Source organism: Thalassophryne amazonica, chromosome 3 (genome assembly GCF_902500255.1).
Source record: "Thalassophryne amazonica chromosome 3, fThaAma1.1, whole genome shotgun sequence".
NCBI classification, from domain to species: Eukaryota; Metazoa; Chordata; class Actinopteri; order Batrachoidiformes; family Batrachoididae; genus Thalassophryne; species Thalassophryne amazonica.
In genome coordinates, this window is record NC_047105.1 from 66,065,483 (window position 1) to 66,088,452 (window position 22,970).

The window sequence follows — 22,970 nt, forward strand, 5'->3', positions numbered from 1 at the left end:
ATTTTGTGGAAATGGAAACTGGTGTTGGCGGAGGTTTGCGTTCTACGAGCACGGTGCTCTAGTTTTCGACTACAGCGACGCTCCCGACTGGCACTCTGAACATCAGTGCTAGGGTGTTAGGGTGCTGCGCATGGCAGTGGTGTGTGAATGAGTGAACGTGAGGCAACATTGTAAAGCACTTTGAGCTTCTGATCCAGATGGAAAAGTGTTAAATAAATGCAGATGATTTACAAATGGACTGCATTCATATAGCGCTTTTCCATCTGCATCAGATGCTCAAAGCGCTTTACAATCATGCCTCACATTCACCCCAATGTCATTTACAACATTAAAACGTCTTTTGAACGTGTTCAGAATTTTCCCAGCTGGTCACTGTGTTTGACAATGCTCCTACTATCCCCAATTACAGGCATTTTTATGCTCTGATTGGGTATACAATGCATTTATTTATTTTTAAAGCCAAAAACATGCACAATCGAGTGTCAGAAATTTGCAGTGGGAGGCTGGCTTAATTGGCATAATTTAGGTATAACTGGGAAACATTTGACTTTATTTAAAAGGTATCATATATATATATATATATATATATATATATATATATATATATATATAGCCACTAAATACAACACTATCTCTATTTTCAGAAACCAAACAAAGCTTTCCTTCACAACCACACCTCCCCAACCCTCTCTGCTTCACACTGAGCAGAAGAAACACCAGTTGGAGCCTTTTAACAGGTATAAAAAAATCACTATATCATAAAAACCAGAAGGATATAGGTTGCAGTCCAACAATGAGGAAATTTTCAGCCTCTAAATGTGAATTTTTAATTTTTACATATTCCTGAAAAGTTGCTGCCATCTACCACCTTGAAAAAAAATTCAACATCTATGCAGGAAGTACTGCTGCCATGTGGGGAGGGGCAACAGTTTCACAGGACAGGAGTAACATGTAGTAAATGTTCCAGACCGGGAATGTAAACAGGGGACAGAGGGAGTGTTGCTTCATTCTGCACAGGGCACCATTCAACCACAAAATCTTTATGTAGAAAATAATTGTTCTCTAAATGTCATTTAGGACACCTTTAAGCACCCTGCAAAAAACAGTCTTTTTTTTTTTTGCCCCCCCCCCCCCCCCTTTTTTTTTTTTTGCATTTTAACATGGGATGAAATGCTAAAGAATTAAGATGAGGTATTTTACAGCTCTTCAGTCAGATAGAAGCACTATCTAAAAGATTCATGGTACCACAGACAACTCTACAGTCTGTTATACAAGAATTTTTGGACCATGCAGATGTAACATGATTGAGGAAAGAGCCTCATGTTAACACTAAATTCTCTGTAACACCTTGATGATTTAGCCTCCGTATGCCGACCATATAACCGATTTGAAAACAACCGTAAGCAGGCAGATCTGCACCTTGCGTGTGAAGGATCAGCTGTGTTCCATGACTTATAAATGTTTTCCGCTCAAATTCACTGCGCAAACAGCAGCCGTGTGTCTGTCTGCCAGATGTGTACGTGCCTGTGTTTATAGGACAAATGGTTCTCAAATCACTCTCTCTCCATTTAAAATCTAAAACTTCAAATGTTTACTAAAAAAAGACTCATGTGGAAGTACATTATTTTAATTTCACTCAAAACAAATATGTGTAACTGTAACAAATTTGTAACATCTGCAAGAGTGATTTAATTTTACACAAAACCTCAGAAAAATAATTTCATAGCATAAAATTACACATCTTTACACTTCATGTAAATGGTAAATACAAAAGTAATATTAGTGCAAGATAAATATAAAATACACAAGTTAAAGTGGCACGTGGATGTGTGCAATGATTTCGAAATGTACATGAATAATGAGACATGCTGTGTGTTTGAAGTTTTAGTGTGGACTCCGACGTTTATATCGGACAAATAGCTCTCCTTCTGGCTGAATCATTCCAAATCCATAACGGCTGGCATTTACGGCAGGCAACTGGGCATCTGGGTCGCACAGCTCCACATCAAAATCGGTCAACACCATGTAAACAAACCTGAGGAGTAAATACAAGTAAAATTTAGAACACTCAAAGAAAAACTTCAAGTTACAAACGAGGTAAATGTTTCCTTTGTGTGACCTGCTGAGTCACAAGCAGGATTTTACCAGACATGTGTAGTTGTGATTTTAGTGTAAAATTGTTGGCAGTAGACAAAACCATTTTCCTTTATACATTACATCACCATACGTTGACTAGTATTCAACTGCTGATTTAAAAGCAAACAAACAAGTCATCTGTTAAGTTTATCTCTTCAATGGACCAGCTTTTCTGAGCTGTTATTGAAAATACAGTGGTTATTAATCAGATAAAAAAGTTAAAATAGGAATTTCAGCAAAATTGTTCAATTACAGCAACTACAAACCCAAAACAGAAAAATTTGACAATATGGAAAAAAGAAAAAACAAAACAAGCAAGGAAACAAACAGTCATCCTGGCATTTACTTTGACTTCTGTTTCATTACTGACTGTGTGTGTGTGTGTGTGTGTGTGTGTGTGTGTATGTGTGTGTGTGTGTGTGTGTGTGTTGTCATTTCGGCTGCTTCCGGTTTTTTAGTTGGGGTCACCACAGCAGATACAGCTAGATCCACATTGGTATTTGACACAAATTTTACGCCGGATGCCCTTCCTGACGCAACTCCAGTTTTATCTGGAGAAACACACACAGCCGCCGGTGTTCTGAAGTGGTCTCCCATCCAAGTACTAACCAGATGCCGCACTGCTTAGCGTCTGAGATCTGAATGGATCAGGCTCACACAGAGCAGATCGGCTTTGTTTCAGTACTGACAACATGGTCCCAATATGTTTCATGTTTTGCGGGGGGGTTTCATTTAATTTGTTAATATACATCCATTTCTGTGTTTAAGGCCTGAAACACATTCCAGAAAAAGCTGGGAGAGGGGCAATTTATTCTAAATTATTAAATTATCACTTCTGTGATGGACTGCCATGTCCCTGGTGTACCTCATTTCTCGCTCAGTGACCTCTGGGATAGGCACCAACCCCCGGCCACCTTCACTGTGACCCTTAATTGGAATAAGCTGGTGCAGAAAATGAATGAATGAATCATGCTGGAACAAAACAACCAGACCACAGAAACCTATAATTCTTTCAGCACTGAAATGGGTGTCTTGGTGGCTTCCATCACTACTCTTTCCAGCATGATCACTCAGTTTTTGAGAACTGCCTACTTGACACAGATGCACTGTACAGTACCAAACTGTTTATCTTTCTAAATGATGGATGTAAATTAAGTCCAAGACATATTCAGAGTGACTCTGAAATGTTCATGTGTCCATCCATTGACTTGTCTCAAGAAAAGTGGCTGTAAAAGTGAAAATTTAATGCTTATATTTAGAATAAATTGACCCATCTCAACTTTTATTACCTCCGGCCACGAAGTTGGAGGAGGTAATGTTTTCACCCCTGTTTGTTTGTTTGTGAACAGCCTGGAGCTCATAATTTTTCATATATCATTATGAAATTTTTAGAGGGTTCATATCCTGATAGGCAAGAACTGATTCAGTTCTCAAGGTCAAAGTCAGGAAAAATATTGGAAAATGGGAAAAATCCCTATCTTTAACACTGAACAAATTTTCAAAAATTCATAACTATCAAAAAGATTGAATTTCTTTCATATTTGACAGCCCCCTTCTCTTTATCATCGTCTTGGAAGCGCTGTCGAGGGACTTCCGCATGGGCCTGCCATGGGAGCTACTTTACGCAGCTGACCTTGCTATCATCGCCGATTCCCTCGATGAGTGTGTCAACCGCCTCAAAGCTTGGAAGGAGGTCATGGAGAGCAAGGGCCTGTGAATCACCATGAAGAAGACCAAGTTCATGGTGTCTGGTGCTGCCATGGACCGACTTAGGGACTCCGGAAAGTTCCCCTGCGCAGTCTGCCATAAGGGAATCCAGGCCAACTCCATCCTGTGCACCCTTTGCAACATGTGGGTGCACAAGAAGTGCAGCAAAACCCATGGTACAGCCATCACACCTGACCCTGAGTACATCTGCCCTCGCTGCCGTCGTGAGGCTCACCCAATCAACGGCCGCTCGTTAACTGAAGTCGATGTGGACGGCACCATGCTGGACGCAGAGCCAAGCTTCTGCTACCTTGGCGACATGATATGCTGCGGAGGAGGCAGCGAATTGACCAGATGCAGGTGTGCTTGGGGCAAGTTCAAGAAACTGCTCCCCATCCTCACTTCCAAGCATGTCACACCCAAGACGCGAGGGAAGTTGTACACCACCTGTGTGCACTCAGCGCTGTTGTATGAAAGCGAGACCTGGGCGCCAAATGCTGAGGACCTGCGAGGACCTGCAACGACCAAGCGATGGTGAGGTCGATGTGCGGTGTGAAGGCATTAGATGATGGCCCCATCAACTCGGTCCTTGTAAGGCTGGGGCTAGCAGATGTGACCACCATACTGTGCTCCCGACGCCTCCGCCAGTACGGCCATGTTATGCGTGCTGATTCGGCCAACAACACTATCACGAGTATGGCTATGCCTGGTTGAAGAGGACGAGGAAGACCCAAGAAGACCTGGTCTGACTGTAACAAGGCCGACAAAGTCTGCAACCTGGCCAGCACTGACCCGCTGGACCGAGTTGCTTGGAGAGTCTCTGTACGATTAGCTAGTTACCTGCTGCCTACCCCAACCCCAGGGACTTGTTCTCCCCCTGACAACCAGAAGTCGGGGTGGGCATCTGCAGCAGTAAATAATCCCAGGATATGATGATAATGATGATGATGACAGCGTTATATAGGATGATATCGTTTATCGACTGACAAAGTGTGATCCAGTGTCGCCAACCACATGTTCCCCCCTAAGAATTGGTCCGCCCTGCCATCACTGCACATGCACCATTTCTGTGCGTCTGCTGCAGTTCACTGATTATCACCTCGTCTCTGCTTAAAACTGAACTCCAGTCATCATCTATCTCAGCGACAGATATCTGAAGCTTTTGTACAACAATCATTTGCACATAAATTCAGAATTACTTCATCATAAAAGACAGAGGAAGCGATCAGAGCACCACAGCCAGACGAGCTGTTCCTACTGCAGCTGCGCCTCCTTCATTTCAGAGCGTCAATAATGACTCGCCAATTATCACCTCGTTTCTGCTTAAAACATCTTAAAACTGACTTTAGAATGATTTTAAGCAGTTTTACCTTGTTATCTGATGGTTAATAATCCCATTAATCCATTTGATAATTTTGGGTGTAAGCACTCTGTCTCAGATGAGCTGCTGTGGTCCCAAATGCCGCATGCGCAGTGAAGGCAGGGCGGACCAATTTTTAGGGGGGAGGCCGTTCGGTTGCAACACCGGATCTGATCCAGATTTTGTGGCTATTTACATAAATGTAATATTGAAAACTCCATTTAATGTGTATTTTACATGACATCTTAATCAAACATGCCCTTATCATATCATTATATTTGAAAGTGAGGTGCAGACTGGTACTCACTATCCGCCTGATGAAGTTTGATCCGGATTGTGGATTTTTGTGGACATTTGGATTTAATATTGAAAAGCCCATTTGGTGTATATTTTGCATGATATCTCAATCAAAAAGTGCCTCAATCGTGCTCATTTTTCAGTTATGGATTTAACTACACCAGCTTTGGAAATGAAATGAGCTCATTTCAATCAACATGTAACTTCACACCTACTCCAAATTAACTACGGGCACTATTGGCCTTGTAAATGTAATTTCCACCACACCATTGTCTTACAATATAAAGCGCCTTGGGGCAACTGTTTGTTGTGATTTGGTGCTATATACATGTGCTCTGATGTCACTGTTTATCTCCATAGAAACTACCCAAACAATCTTTCATACAAACTGTTTAAAGGGACATTACAGTGTTGTGGTGGAAATTATGGCAATAGTGTGGGACAACTACATTTTGTTTAAAAAAAAAAATCACAACAGTTGTATGACATTGAATACCCCAATTATGTTTTGATTATTTTACTGATATTTTATTCAGAGGTATTTTAAAACATTAGAAAAAACATTTCTTTACCATTCATTTTTATCATTGATCAAAAAATCAAAAGTCTGGGTGTGGGATAAGCACAAACGGCAATATTTGCATATAATGATGCTGAAAAAAGGTGAAAAAGTCATCATAGACTACTAGAACAAATTTCTTAACACACTTTCATTGTAAAGATAACTATAAAAGTGTGAAATTTCCCTTTTTTCTGTTTTTCATACAATATGATCAAAGGACATAATAAGTGCCCGTAGTCTAAGAATCACCCATGATGCCTGTGATGACAGACTTATTCCCAGCAACATCCCCAGATATGTCCAGCAGGTGGCAGACAGGTCTATTGTGTGCTACCTAAGCAAAACAAAACTGCATTTTGGATTGATCTCATGCATCAAAATTAAGCAAGGTCTCGTCATCTTATTTTATGACCTTTTCATTTTGGTTTGCTGTTTTTGAGTTGTTGTGCTAACAAACTGGAGATGATGAACTATATATTAATTCACTCACTGCTTTTCCAAAGCCAAGAAGCTGATGTCACGCACTAATGTCATCCTGAGATCTACTCTCTTACCTCAGGAGATCTGAGTAGTAGGTAACATTTAGGTTTCTGACGCCATGTTGCAGTAGACCCTACAGGAACATGTATCTTAAACATAAGACTGTACGAGCAGCAGTTCCTGAGACACTGTGGAACATCCACAGACACATTTTTCATACATATGTATTGATTTGACAGTCTGTGCAGTACCTCTCTAAACCATCTTCAGCTCATTCAGAACTCTGCTGCTCATCTTCTTTTAGTGAAGCGGATAACAGAATATTTACAGAGGAATCTTTCAAATGGTGAAACAAGCACCAAATTTGGCACAAATACTCCTTAGACATTACTCTTTTGTAAAAGCACGTTAGTCACCTACATTTTTAATAGGCAGCCAGGTAGGGGTCAATTGAAGAATTACACAGGGGTTAAAATTTTAAAATGTTCCAATCATACTGAAAACTGTACCACATTATTTGTCTGATCACAAAGATTCCGAAAAAGTATAGTTTGGACAATCTATGACTGAATGTTACGGGGTAAAAACAGCAAGAATGGTGACAAAGGTCAATTTCAGTTTGTACAGGGGTCAAAAGTTAAAGCTGCTCCAATTTTGGTTAAAAAAAGTGATGCAAATTATTGGTTGAGCCAATAGGGTTAATGAATGGAATAGTTTTGACTGTGTTGAATGTTTGGTCTACAAAGTAAAGGTCAAACAAGATCAACGTCCAACGTTGGATTCTATGACGTATCACATATGTTACCCTGTAACATGATAACTGAGCATGACACATGGAGCAATCTATTCATTTTTAAAATCTTATTAACTCAACCAATAATTTGCATCACTTTTTAACAAAATTAGAGCACCTTGAACTTTTGATCCCTGTACAAACTGAAACTGACCTTTGTCACCATTCTTGCTGTTTTTACCCCATAACTCCATAACATTCAGTCACAGATAGTCCAAACTATACCTTTTTGGAATCTGTGTGATCAATCAAATAATGTGGTATAGTTTTCAATATGATTGGAGCACTTTTTTTTAATGTTGACCCCTGTGTAAATCTTCAACTGACCCCTACCTGGCCACCATTTTAGGTGGCTAACGTGCTTTTCCAAAAGAGTAATACCTAAGGAGTATTTGTGCCAAACTGGTGCATGTTTCCAGAAATTAACAATTGCTACAGTTATCTGCTCCACTATTTTGGGAAAAAAGACGACATTATGCCAGTTTTGGCCTCTCTTCACTGGCGTCCGGTCCATTACTGTGTCGATTTTTCAACTTCTTTGAATTGTTTTTAAAGCCCTCAATGGCCTGGCCCTGGTGTACTTTTCAGAGCTTCTTTTCCTTACGCCCCAACCAGAGCCTTAAGGTCTTCTGACCAACTGTTGCTGGAAGTGCCTAAAACCAGATTAAGGGCGAGAGGTGACAGGGCCTTTGCGTCGGCTGCCCCCAGGCTCTGGAATTGTCTCCTCTTTAATATTAGATCATCCCTGACTCTAGAGACTTTTAAATCCTCTTTAAAAATCGACTTCTTTTCTCTGGTGTTTCTTAAATGAGCAATGTCTATTCTTTTTTTTTTTACTATTTTTTATTCTTTATTTTATTTTGTCTTTTTATTTGTTTTATTGCCTGTTGCAATTTTATTATTATTCTTAACTTATTTGTTATGATTGGGGTAACTTGGTGCCCATTTTTCTATTTTGTTCAGCACTTTGATCGACTGTTGTCGTTTTTAAATGTGCTTTAGAAATAAAGGTTGAGTTGAGTAAACTTCTCCAGTGTGGGACATTATAAGATTTGGACTGTTCCTAAACACATACAGCGTGGACGTGCACACTCACTGTCTGATGGTATTGATGGCAAACTGCTTTCCCACACAGCCGTTTGTCCCTGCGCCCCATGGCATGGTGTAATATTTCAGCCGCCTCCCTCCTTTATAGAAATCTTTCTTCTCTGAGCCGTCTTCATTCACAAAGCGATTGTACTTGTACGTCTGGAAAGGAAACAAGGATTCAGACATGACTCATTTACCTGAGGAAAAACCTCTTCATGACACAATAAATGTCATAACTTCCAGTGCACAGATTCCATCACAGCCTTCCCATAATGCTTAGGTGTGTTTTCTGCGCTAATCCGTCAGTTACACAACTCTGTTTCAACTCTCACTGGATAAGCGAAGGGTCGTCTTTCAGGCCTTTCTTCCTCCTCGTGTAAACAAACAATGATGTCATTTCCACTTGAAGAACCCGACTACACACTAATGGCTCCTAAGTCTGGTTCTGGCAGCACTGTGAGGTTTTGGTGGAATGTTTGAGCCTTGGCTTTAATGGTGGGGAAAAACAAACCTGTGGCTCGTGGTGAACCTCAGGGTCCATTTGAGGGCTGATGAAGGGGAACAAACATATCCGGTCTCCTTTCCTCAGTAGGTACTCTCTGCCGTCCGCCATGTGGAGGGTCTTTTCCTGCACTACCTCTCTGGTGATAAAGGGGGCAGCAGTCAGCCGAAGTGCCTCTTCCAGAGCACTATCTGTGAAGAGAAACATTCCAAAGAAATTATACATTTTTTGCAGTGGGATATGTTTAAAAAAAACCTTCAGTATACATTGTAACTAACTGTTACAAATACAAAATGATTATTTGTCCAGTATTTTGCTGTTCTTGTATTGTTCTAAGGATTTTCTCTCCTGCAGTAACATGATCTCATGAAAATGCTTCATTATTTAGAGATTTTTGTGAACTATATGTGAATATAATGCGCAGCACTGTAAGAAAAACTCACAACAAAGCAGAAAATAAATACTAATAAAAAATAAAACTTTTCTTGCAGCTCTGCATCACTAACAAAATGAAGGCAAAGTGCTCTTACTGAACACAGGTGTGTGCACGTGTCTGTCCAGCAGAGGACAGGCTGAGGTCTGTGTGATCTGGCTGAATTCTCTCCTCATAGCCGTCAGCGCTTCAGGGTTCATCAACAAGTAAGTCAAGAGCCAGAAGGCAGCAGGACCAACGTTTCCCTGGAAAACAAAGACGATGATGAGGTCGACTGTGTTGCAAGTGTGCACGTGATGAGTAACAGCAAACATGAAGACATGACAAACCATACTCACGTCTGTCTTCTGTTACAGGACTAATAAAGCACAAATTAAGGAATAATGACTTCTGAGTGCTAAGGAGGTAAAAACGCTGGGATGGCAGGATCCAGAGTCTGGAAAGTCTCCCGACACAGTAATAAATGTCAACCTCAGTGCAAAGGCAGGACTTCAGTGGGTTGACATAAAGTACCGTGCAAATATACGTAAGAGTGAATAAATTCCATACAATCAAAGAACCATCTGTCATTCTGATTTTCGATTATGTTTACTCATTTAAATGGCCGCCCATAAGTCCTTTGTGTGTTGAAGTGCATCATGTTACTGATATTTTCTGTCATCTTTCAGGAAAATTACAAGTGTGTTTCACAATCATCTAAAAGTTATGACTCAAAACTTATAATGAAATGGAAATAAACTGCAGTGAAAAGTGGTAATAAGGATAAGTAAGTAGTGGAAGTCAAATTTGTGATGAACACGGTGCGTTGATCCCACCCTGCAGGGCGTTAAGCAAGACGGCAAGAGTCAAGTCTGAATCAGATGACTGAGTCAAGATCACATCAAGTGTGGGAGCATCATGCACTGGTGCTGTGCATCACAGCATCCACCACACAATGTACTGCCCCAGATCATGGATGGCAACCATCCAGGCAGACAACTGGTCCATTTCCATGTCTCAAAAGGAGCCCTCTATGTGCTGCAGCCAGGTGAAGCATGGATGTCCCCTTGGACTTCTCTGGCTATTGGGGTCCTCAACACTGAGGCGCCTGCATGATAGATCAGGCCCAGAAAAATGTGCCACATAGCAATCAGTCTAAAGCACACAGCTCAAGTGCATTTGGGGTGTAATTTGAGGGCAAAGTAAGGAGCAGGATGTCATCTCAGGGAGGACCATCGATCACAGCTTCCTCAGGAGATCAGCACCTCTTTCATGCAACACCTCCTCCTCTTCTATCTGATTTCTTCTACATCTGTATATCTCTCTAGGCACAGACCCTCTCCCTCCACCCCCTCTCTTTATTCCTGCATGTCTTTTTCACTCAGTGACAGATGTGACTTTATAGGTGAGCAGCGCCCTCGTGTGACTCAGACTAGTACTACAAAATGTCAAAAGTTAGAGAACTTTGTCTATTTTATAAAATCAAGAACCATAATAAAGAAAGTAACAGAATTTTTAACTACAGAGTAGTCAAGAAACACTTGAGTGCATGAGAATAAATCAACACAATGCTCTTGTAAAGCCACCGAATCACATACCCATGATACCTATTTATTTTATAAACCAGTAATCTTTAATGGTTAGCATTCATAATTGGAATTATTTTATATTTGAGAGCTTTACTATTGTTGCCCCATGTATGCTCTGTTTTAATCATACCTAACATTCTTGCACATATAACCTTTCTCCTCATATTCATGTTTCCATATGCAACCTAAATGTCGTCCAAATATTTATGGGCCTGACTGTAAGTCTCACCTGTGTGGCCCAGAGTTGCATGAGCACAGCCTTTTTTTGAGTTTCCTCATCAGTTCCCTCCTCTGTCAACTGCTGTCTGTAGGCGTGCAGCCAGGGACTCGAACCCGAGTCCTCACTGACACCTGCCGGAGCCAAAAGCTTCCACAGGGTCTTCCGTGTAGCCTGGGCCGTCCGCTTCTCCTCTGCCACAGAATACAGAAACACATCCCTAAGTGATGGAGTCTTGGACTTGACATAAACCTCTGAGGTAAACATGGATGTCAGATAAACAACAGACCACCAGCTGTGACAGACAGATTCCAGGAACTGACAGCAACACACATAAACAGTGAAACACACTTGGGTGCCCTGAGGAAATGAGCCTGTTTAGATTATGATGAAACACTCGGATACATGATGTAACACTGACTCAAGTGCTGCACTTAAAGCTACGGTGTCTAGGATTTAGTGGTGTTTATTAGCAGCATTCTTTTATTCTTTTATGAAAATGGAGTGTTATACATAAAGGAGGCAAGGAAGCCTGAGTTCCCATTGCCAAAAAAAGCAAAAACACAAAGGTACTGTATGCTAAATGAGTTTTCAGTTCTCAAAAACTGAGTAACTGTGCGTGAAATAGACAAGTGAAGGAAGTTACCAAGACACAATACTGAAGCAGCATAGGCTTGTGTAGCTGTGATGAAACAGAACATTTCAGAGTAGCCTTTTATTGTGGCCAGCCTAAGGCACACCTGTGCAAAAATCATGCTGTCTAATCAGCATCTTGAGATGCCACACCTGTGAGGTGGGATCGATTATCTTCGCAAAGGAGAAGTGCTCACTAACACAGATTTAGACAGCTTTGTGAAGAAATTGTGAAGTAGGTCTTTTGTGTACAGAAAAAATTATTTAGATCTTTGAGTTCAGCTCATGAAAAATGGGAGCAAAAACAAAAGTGTTGCATTTATATTTTTGTTCAGTGTAAGTACATAATACAATTGTAAATATGTTAAAAATACATGGATGACACAAGAAAGTGAAAATACTTATTTCCATTGTATAAAAATCAAGTGACAAAATATAAACAACAATAATAATAACACTGATAATAATAATAATGATATAATTATAATAGTGTGTACATAACAAGAACCTAAACAATGTATAACTACATTAAGACAGTAAATTAACATTAAAAAATTACAAAATTAACAGGAAAAAGGTTGAGTTCTTCTTCTAAAAACTACTGAGGTCTAAGGTTCTAAAAACATTCTGGACTCATACACCATTCCAACTCATTATAGAAACATTACATAATTTATTCCCATCCTTGAAAAATGTCAGCTACCTATTTTATAAACACTACCCAATCTAGAGCCCGAGGAGCCCCACAGGCAATGCACTAATGATAATATAATCTTGACAGGCTGCATTTTAAATAAACAACCTTTACACAGTGTGTGGTTTGTGTGCATTGTGCCATATGATTAACATGTCACTTTGCTCTCTACTGAATGCTGTAAATGTCTGCACATTTTATGAAAAGCAAAGGACAGACAGACTTAGAGTTTCTGTGTAGGGTTACTTTACAATTTGTCCACATGCCTAAAGTCATTTTTGCAGCTCATTAACAGAAAGGTTTAGTTATTAAACATGTAAAACTGTAAATACATTTTTTGAACACTTCACTGAGCTCACATAGTTTTTTTTTTTAAATAGTGAGTAAAAAGCTGTCTCAGCTGTGAATGCAGTAATGTTTGGATCAATAGCCAGAACCAGGGCTGGATTAATGCAGGGGCAAGCACAGGCTGAAGACAAAGGGCACAAAGCCATGGGGGGGGGGGGGCACACCCTACACTATCGTCCACCAAAATGTTATAGAGAACACTCAAGATAACAGTAACACAAGAAACACCCAATACAACAATAAATAATACCAGCTAACACATGCTAATAGTTTCTAAAAGGAATAATAAGATGAAGTATTAACCTATTTTAAAGCATTTTCAGACAAAATATTTCAAAGTATTCTTCACAGCAAAACATCCAAAACTCTATAATGAAACAATCAAATTGAAACATCCATAAAATCAAATTAAACACAAAATACAAACCAAAAATTTGAACTACAGTGTGGTAAAACCATAAACTATAAGCAACAGAAAAATCAAAATCTTTTAAGATAAGGCTTAAAAGATTCAACAGAATACACAGTGTATAGTCGTTCAGTGGACAACTCTTTTAAAAGACATAAAAAGACTATAGATGATTGTGACATATGTCACAAAAGTAAAAAAAAAAAAAAACAACAAAAAACAGGCCATTTCAGGCTTACATTTTGCTTATAATATTCTACTTTCTGTATGAAATTCTATAGAATTGTGGGACTTTGAAAATGTTAAATATAAAAGATGCAATAGTCAAAGGTAAGGGAAAAAGTTATTTGGGAAGCTTTTTGAAGTTGGGTTTTTGTTTTCTGTGCTCTTACCTGATGTCAGTGTTCTTCTTGCTAATTTGGTTAAGAGCTGATCAAACTTCTTGTACTCTTTGTACACATTTGATGGCGCTGTGCCATTATTGTTCTGTTCCCCTCCAAAAAGTGTGAGGTATCCAACTCTGAAGAGAACAAAAACTGTTTTCAGAAAAAAGCAAAGTAATGCTGACAGCCTAACAAACAGTGACATTTTCCTTTTGACAGAAAGACAATCAGTAGTTTTTCTAGTGAAAGACATCATGTGTTAAGCTTTTCAACAGGTATTTTCCACTGACACACACAGCCTCCCTCATCACACCTCGTCACAACAAACATCTTCTATGTCAGGTCAATTTGCTTTATGAATAATTGTCCAAAGCCTTTAATGTTCATATAAGTCTACCAGCGTGTCACTGTGTGTTTATCCTGCTGTGTTTATAAGGAGACTGAACAGGCGCCTAAACTGTTTGTCTGTGGGCTTTTAGCCAAACACCTAAATGTGCGCGTGTGCATGTGTCTGTATGTGCACGGGTGCGTGTATGTGTGTGTGTGTAGATGAGAGAAGCTCTTTCTTACTGAAAAAGTACGCCATAACAGAAGTTAAACAGTCCCTCCTCTTTCCAGTCTTTCAGGTTCTGGGGCGTCTCAGCTTTCAGCAGGGCCTGCAGGTGTCTGTGCACGGAGGTGTTCAGGTAGGCCAAATCCCGTCCCTGAAAATACCTGCAGATGCAAAAGTTTACTTGCAAAGGAACCCTGTCAATCATGTCAGACTGAAAGGTGACATTGTTTCAAAGTACATTTACTATCTGATAAGATAATCTGTTGAAGGCAAAAAAAACAAAACAAAACACTTTGGCTAACCTAAACTGCTATCTGGATCCAGGTTCTACCATATGAGGATTTAATCTTCACATCCCGGTGAATAGAATATCTTTTTTTGGTTTTTGGACTGCTGCTTAGATCACAAAAACACACATGAAATCACTTTGGACTGTGAAACGGTGATTTATTTCATTATATATAATAAAGGCATAATAATAAGAAGAATGAACAAATAAATGAATAAAGAATAATGATGTGCATCCCAAAAATCTTTTTATGTATACAGTAGCACTCATAAGAGTACATATATCTGCTTTGTTTAAAACAAACCATAAGATGTGGATTTGTGATGTGTAGCTGCTTTGGTGGATTCTGAGTTTAAATTACATAGTGGTGGAAATAAAAAGTTTTCTTTTTAAAAGTTTAAACTAAATGAACTTACTATACGTGTAAAGTAAGTGAAGCTTTGTTTTTCGGATAACGATTCACTTTTTGTAAATACTAAAGGAAATATTTTTAACCATATTTTAACTATTTCAATATGCTTGAAACACTGACACACTATGATGAAATTTAGCTCATAGTCACCCCCCCACTTTCCAAAATGACAGAAACAAGTTTTTGTGAAACTTTTAAACAAATGAACCAATTGTTTCATTGCTCTAAAAAGCTCCACAGAGTCAGTGAACCTTTTATTTCCGCTAATTCACTGTTTGCAAAGACTGGATGAAATATTAGTTTTGCAAAATGCTTTAATACTCGCAAAATGATTCACTGTTTTCATTAAATGAAGTAGCTGATTCAGAAAAATGGTTTTCCATTTCAAAATGATTGAAACACTGACTGTGGTCAGTGGCTTCTCTCTAAACAAAATGGTGACTACGCCCCTGCTAAATCTGTACAGAATTCTGGATGAAACTGTGAACTATCAGTTGAGCAGCACACATGTCTTACAACTCTTTAAAAATCTAACTATGTGTAAGATTATTTTGACATACTGACCAACACAATACAACATTTTCTTCTGGATCAACATAATGACTAACATTCTATATCAATCAATATTTATACCAACGTTTATAATAAGTGGTTCATTACCTTTTTCCTCCCAGCAGACAGAAAGAAAACATGATCACCTGCTTCATTCCCCCCAACTTGCCCACACCACCACCACCAACAACAACAACTTAAAAGTAGAATTCCAACTAAATCAAGTTTGTTCCCTGTCGAGAAATATTCAAACAGAAACTGTTGATGAGAAGTGGGAATATTTCCTCAAACCCACACCACACTGAGTTGAAGTGAGAATGAAAACAGAGGACGTCTGTGGAGATCAGTCATCCAGATCATGACATCCAGGTAGGTTGAGCCAGCTCCTTAAAGACGTTTCACGCCACAAAAGCCTCTTCAGTTTAAGAGAGACTCAAATATTTATCCTCTGTGGGGCCACTAATGTCACAGTGAGGTAATGAAACTTGACGGTCACCTGAGGTCACTTGAGTACAGATGTGACTTGCTGCTGTTCTTCATTTGGGGAGATGTGAGTAGGATGATCTTTGAGTCTGTGTGGTACTGATGAAAGGATGAGACTACAGGTGGGATTAAGGTGGTGTCTCAGCCCTCCACCTCTGTTTAGAGAAGGTTTCACCACTTTAACAAAGATGGCAATTTTGACACTTCTTTCAAACAAACCATCCAACTTATCATTAAATGATGCTGAAATTGAAATAGTAAACAAATTCAAGTTTCTTTGAGTTTTTATCAATGATAAATTAAGATGGAAAACGCATCTAAATTATGTTAAATCCAAAATGTCAAAAGTCATCGTGATAATACTTCCTCTCCCAGCATTCGTTGGTTAAGCTGTATCATTCATTACTTGTCCCATATATGACCTACTGCATTGAGGTTTGGGGAAACACATATAAAACAAATACAAATCCAATATTTTTGTTACAAAAGAAAGCTATAGGAGTTATAAGTAAAAAAGCCATATCATGAGCCAACAAACCCACTGTTTACTTATTTACACATTTTGAAATTTTGGGACTTGGTCGATTATATTACAATACAGACCATGTTTAAAGTTAAACTCTTACTTTATCATGTCCAGGATCTGTTTAAAATGAGGGAGTCCTGTTATTATCTGAGAGGAACATTACAACCCCTGGCAAAAATTATGGAATCACCGGCCCGGAAGATGTTCATTCAGTTGTTTAATTTTGTAGAAAAAAAGCAGATCACAGACATGACACAAAACTAAAGTCATTTCAAATGGCAACTTTCTGGCTTTAAGAAACACTATAAGAAATCAAGAAAAAAAATTATGGCAGTCAGTAACGGTTACTTTTTTAGACCAAGCACAGGGAAAAAAATATGGAATCACTCAATTCTGGAATCATGAAAAACAAAAGAACGCTCCAACACATCACTAGTATTTTGTTGCACCACCTCTGGCTTTTATAACAGCTTGCAGTCTCTGAGGCATGGACTTAATGAGTGACAAACAGTACTCTTCATCAATCTGGCTCCAACTTTCTCTGATTGCTGTTGCCAGATCAGCTTTGCAGGTTGGAGCCTTGTCATGGACCATTTTCTTCAACTTCCACCAAAGATTTTCAGTTGGATTAAGATCCGGACTATTTGCAGGCCATGACATTGACCCTATGTGTCTTTTTGCAAGGAATGTTTTCACAGTTTTTGCTCTATGGCAAGATGCATTATCATCTTGAAAAATGATTTCATCATCCCCAAACATCCTTTCAGTTGATGGGATAAGAAAAGTGTCCAAAATATCAACGTAAATTTGTGCATTTATTGATGATGTAATGACAGCCATCTCCCCAGTGCCTTTACCTGACATGCAGCCCCATATCATCAATGACTGTGGAAATTTACATGTTCTCTTCAGGCAGTCATCTTTATAAATCTCACTGGAACGGCACCAAACAAAAGTTCCAGCATCATCACCTTGCCCAATGCAGATTCGAGATTCATCACTGAATATGACTTTCATCCAGTCTTCCACAGTCCACGATTGCTTTTCCTTAGCCCATTGTAACCTTGTTTTTTTCTGTTTAGGTGTTAATGATGGCTTTCGTTTAGCTTTTCTGCATGTAAATCCCATTTTCTTAGGCGGTTTCTTAGAGTTCGGTCACAGACGTTGACTCCAGTTTCCTCCCATTCGTTCCTCATTTGTTTTGTTGTGCATTTTCGATTTTTGAGACATATTGCTTTAAGTTTTCTGTCTTGACGCGTTGATGTCTTCCTTGGTCTACCAGTATGTTTGCCTTTAACAACCTTCCCATGTTGTTTGTATTTGGTCCAGAGTTTAGACACAGCTGACTGTGAATAACCAACATCTTTTGCAACATTGCGTGATGATTTACCCTCTTTTAAGAGTTTGATAATCTTCTCCTTTGTTTCAGTTGACATCTCTCGTGTTGGAGCCATGATTCATGTCAGTCCACTTGGTGCAACAGCTCTCCAAGGTGTGATCACTCCTTTTTAGATGCAGACTAACGAGCAGATCTGATTTGATGCAGGTGTTAGTTTTGGGGATGAAAATTTACAGGGTGATTCCATAATTTATTCCTCAGAATTGAGTGAGTCCATATTTTTTCCCTCTGCTTGGTCTAAAAAAGTAACCGTTACTGACTGCCACAATTATTTTTCCTGATTTCTTGTAGTGTTTCTTAAAGCCAGAAAGTTGCCATTTGAAATGACTTTAGTTTTATGTCATGTCTGTGATCTGCTTTTTTCTACAAAATTAAACAACTGAATGAACATCCTCCGAGGCCGGTGATTCCATAATTTTTGCCAGGGGTTGTAGTATTTCCTTTATTTATTTACCCAGGTAAAAAACTCATTGAGATTGACATATCTTTTCCAAGAGTGACCTGGCCAAGACAGCAGCCAAAACATTGTTACAGCGATGAGACAAGACAACAATCAAACACAATTTCACACAAGAGTAAAACAATTAAAACCATTAAGACCATTAAAAACCACAGTGAAATTCAGCATGTACTAGAAGCAGTCACAATGTCCAATAGTGTTAGTTTCACGTTCCTTCAAAAGAGATTTAAATTCACCCAAAGTCACAGGATCTGTTAATTTCAGATCCTTTTGGAGTTTGACAGCGTAAAGATTCAAACTACTGTAAAAAGTCATTGCGTCTCTGTGAAAGGTGTTAAAATCTGAAATAATTGTTCTGATAGTATTAAATTATCTGGTACTTTGGCTGGCTTGAAAAGACTTTACAAAAACAATAAGATTACTTATAGTACAATAAATTAGGTTAACTGACTTTGTTACTGTTCTTTTGTTTCATCTGTGCATTATACTGCTGTTTGTTCTGCTGTGTTCAGATATTTTTGTTTGCTGATTAATCTATATTGTCTCTGCTTGTCTTTCTTGTTTTATCTTTTTTGGTATTTGTTGTTATGAGGGTATTATATGTGTATATAGCAAGTGGTGAAAGTGGGGGATTTATAAGCTTTTGCTTTGCCTTCACCCTTTCAGCCGCACAAAACTGGGACATTGTTTATGAGTTTGTGTTTTTCTTTGTTTTCTTTTGTTTTGTTTTATGAGAGATCCTTATGTTAAGTATGTATGTGTGCGCGCCTGTCTAGAATATTAACATTGTTCTCTTCAAATTTGTGTCCTTTTCCGTCAGAAGCAGGTAGACGGCTGAGTCCTGACTTGAGGAATTGACCGTCTTGTGTAGAAACATTTGTTTGCTCAGTGGATGTTTGGTTTGTCAGATGAGGAGCTCCTTGCTGCATGACGGCGTACACCAGATTGCTTTTGTAGGTGTGTGGTGAGCATTCTTTGGGCTGAACCCGTTCCTGTATGATGGATGGCCTGTTCTGCATGACGAGCAAACAGTCTTCAAGGAACTAAAGAAGTCCAGTGAACCTGACTCAACCTGCTTGGACACAGAGTGCGTGTTTTCAGTTTAGAATATAAAGGGTGACATACTTTATCATGGCTTCTTTGGCTTTGTCCGGCTGGTGATGTGGAAGCCGCAGGCTGAAGATTCTCTCTATGAGCACTTGCGCATATCTTGTAAAGTCCAGGGCCACAGCATCATTGATGACGTCATCATAGGAATGTGGATCCAACAGCACTGTGACATAATGGCCAGCGACACACACCTGCAGACATGCACGTTATTGTAAACTTAATTTATTCAATGCAAGCTGAAGTTTCTGTTCTTCACATTTGATCGCATTTCTCCACAATACACCAGTGGTTTTGAAAATTTCCAAAGTTATAAAGTGACAGTTTTTGTCATTATCTCTAAAATTAGAAAGGTCTTGTCTCAGAGTGATGCTGAAAAACTAATTCATGCATTTATTTCCTCTAGGCTGGACTATTGTAATTCATTATTATCAGTTTGTCCTAAAAGTTCCCTGAAAAGCCTTCAGTTAATTCAAAATGCTGCAGCTAGAGTACTGACAGGGACTAGAAGGAGAGAGCATATCTCACCCATATTGGCCTCTCTTCATTGGCTTCCTGTTAATTCTAGAATATAATTTAAAATTCTTCTTCTTACTTATAAGGTTTTGAATAATCAGGTCCCATCTTATCTTAGGGACCTCATAGTACCATATCACCCCAATAGAGCACTTTGCTCTCAGACTGCAGGCTTACTTGTAGTTCCTAGGGTTTGTAAGAGTAGAATGGGAGGCAGAGCCTTCAGCTTTCAGGCTCCTCTCCTGTGGAACCAGCTCCAAATTCAGATCAGGGAGACAGACACCCTCTCTACTTTTAAGATTAGGCTTAAAACTTTCCTTTTTGCTAAAGCTTATAGTTAGGGCTGGATCAGGTGACCCTGAACCATCCCTTAGTTATGCTGCTATAGACTTAGACTGCTGGGGGGTTCCCATGATGCACTGTTTCTTTCTCTTTTTGCTCTGTATGCACCACTCTGCATTTAATCATTAGTGATTGATCTCTGCTCTCTTCCACAGCATGTCTTTTTCCTGGTTCTCTCCCTCAGCCCCAACCAGTCCCAGCAGAAGACTGCCCCTCCCTGAGCCTGGTTCTGCTGGAGGTTTCTTCCTGTTAAAAGGGAGTTTTTCCTTCCCACTGTCACCAAGTGCTTGCTCACAGGGGGTCGTTTTGACCGTTGGGGTTTTTACGTAATTATTATATGGCCTTGCCTTACAATATAAAGCGCCTTGGGGCAACTGTTTGTTGTGATTTGGCGCTATATAAATAAAATTGATTGAAATTGATTGATTAGGTTTTCAAATTTCCAACTATAAACACCAAACACTTAAATTAGGGACAAACAAAAATATCCAATTGTGACATTTCATCAGAGTCATGGTAATCTATGTCACACTAAAAATTTTACACACAAAAAATAAATAAACAAACAAACTGTTCTGTCCAGATCCTGTGAAAAATATAAAATTCTCTATTTCTCTGTGCAACAGGGAAGCTTTTAATGCCTCTGCAGAGACTATCAGTCACATGACAGAAATTCAGAGAATATTTGACTGAACATCAGACTGGAGGAAAGAGGAAAGGATGGACGGAACGGAGAGAGAGTGCAGAGAAAGACAGCACAGAAAAAGAAAATATCCTCATAGAATATGTAAAGGCATGCAGAGCACCCGCCCCGCCTCCACTTTAAAAAAAATTATTACAGAAATTCAACTGATAGTTTCTTGTTTTTTTAGGACTGTTTCACAATCTACAAAATAAATGTTTTGAGTTCTACCTAATTCTTGCTGTGACTGTGGTTTTCCATAGAGGTGCAGCAAAAAATGAGCCCACACTAAGTAAAAATGTGTCAGGAGGGAAACAAACAAACAACAACACCAACAGCAATGCTGAAAAAGAGCTTGTGGTTCAGACACAACACCTCCAACACAAACAACAACAATAACAACAACAAAATAGATCAATAAATATTGAAATTATGCCGGAAGTTGTGTCTCAAAGGTGCAAATTCACAAAAACTGCATACCGTCTTTAGGTTTCTTCTACTTACTGTGAATATGTCACCATGTTTCATCTTCATTCGATGCAAGAACTTAGAAGCATCTTTTCCAAATTCCAGTGCATGCCCTAACCATGGAATCAACCCATTGTCTAAAGGTGGCTCCTTCTTTGACCTATTAGAAACAAACAATAAAAAAAAATTCAAGAGGTCATACTGATGTTTATTCATTTTTCCTTGCTTTCTGATCAATATAAAGGCATGTTAATTATTTTTTTAAGGTTCGGGTAATACTTTACAATAAGGGTATATTAACTAATGTGTTTAGTAATCATTAAATTGGGTGTTAATTCGCTGTTATGCATATGTACATTAGTTAATGTATCCTTATTGTAAAGTATTACCTGTTTTATTTAATTTGTCACTGATCACTGGATGGATTTTGTTTAACCAGAACTTAACAACTCAAAGATGTTCATTTTGTTCATTTTTTACAACATAAAACTGAAAAATGGGGGAGCAAATCCGCATTTTAACATAATCTAACAAAGGAATGGTTGGTATTTTTTTTTCATTTATCAAAGTAGTTTATTATTATTATTATTTTGTGCAAATCCTTATGTTGATCCATTGACTAATTAATTCGTCTTGTCTACAACCATCTACTCACAATATGACAATATTAAAAGTGTTTATCTTACTAATTAAACAAACAAACGAGCACGCGCGAGTAAGCAGGTGAAAACAGTGATACGGATCATTAGGTCATAAAGAGAACAACAGTGAGGTTGCTAGACTCGTTTCACAACTGCAGTTTAATCACATACTTCAAACTGGAACAAATCCAAACTACCAAAGTCATAAAAACACATTTATTAATTTATTCACAAAATCTGAGTGTTTTCCAAGCCAACTACTATCTGACATTATGAAGAAGAAACAGCGGGGGAACAGCATCTAAAATGATTTTAATGCTTTTATACTCCATAGATATTTAAACGTCATAAAGGTGAAGGGTGACGGGAAAAAACCTACCTCGTCCGGCGCGTGAGCATAAAGTAAAGGAGGAGAGCCTGAAGGAGGAGAAGTATTGTCCAGATCATTGTTGATGCGGGTGGTGAATGGAATCTCCTCACACGCCTGCAGGCGCTTTTATCAAAGCTCCTCGCCCACTGGTGACGTCACACTGCCACAACAGCAGTGATGTGAAAAAGATGAGTATGTTAACCTCTGATCCATGAATAAGCATAAGGAAATGAAATGATGTAAAGTTCCCCGGTGGTAACTGTTGCAGTGTCATTTGACTTGCGGGGAGAAGTAGGGGAGTTAGGGAGCAGTTATCACAGCTACTGTTCCGGAGGAGTCATGTACCCCCAAGGTAAACGGCCACTTCCTAATTGATCAGATTTAATAGTTGTGTAATTCTGCTTTTTTATTTTTTTTTTAAACAAGGAATTTAGGATTTTGACAACACGCAAAAATCAAACGCACAATCCAGATTTTCCACTTGGTAGCATTTTCAAAACAGCAATTTATGGATCTAATGTCATTTCCCAGATATTATTGTATATCAAAGATTAATTCC

General features: G+C 38.9%; 1 protein-coding gene across 1 annotated transcript; it reads right to left on the reverse strand.

Moving 5' to 3' along the window:
- Window positions 1-1,611: 1,611 nt before the first annotated feature.
- LOC117506924 (prostacyclin synthase-like) lies at window positions 1,612-22,567 on the reverse strand. Its single transcript, XM_034166604.1, has 10 exons — window positions 22,421-22,567; window positions 21,437-21,560; window positions 19,411-19,586; window positions 14,182-14,325; window positions 13,621-13,748; window positions 11,157-11,338; window positions 9,457-9,604; window positions 8,936-9,117; window positions 8,432-8,583; window positions 1,612-2,035 (listed from the first exon to the last, which is right to left on the reverse strand). The coding sequence occupies exons 1-10, from the start codon at window positions 22,486-22,488 to the stop codon at window positions 1,885-1,887; spliced, it is 1,455 nt and encodes a 484-aa protein (XP_034022495.1). The 5' UTR covers window positions 22,489-22,567; the 3' UTR covers window positions 1,612-1,884.
- Window positions 22,568-22,970: the final 403 nt, after the last annotated feature.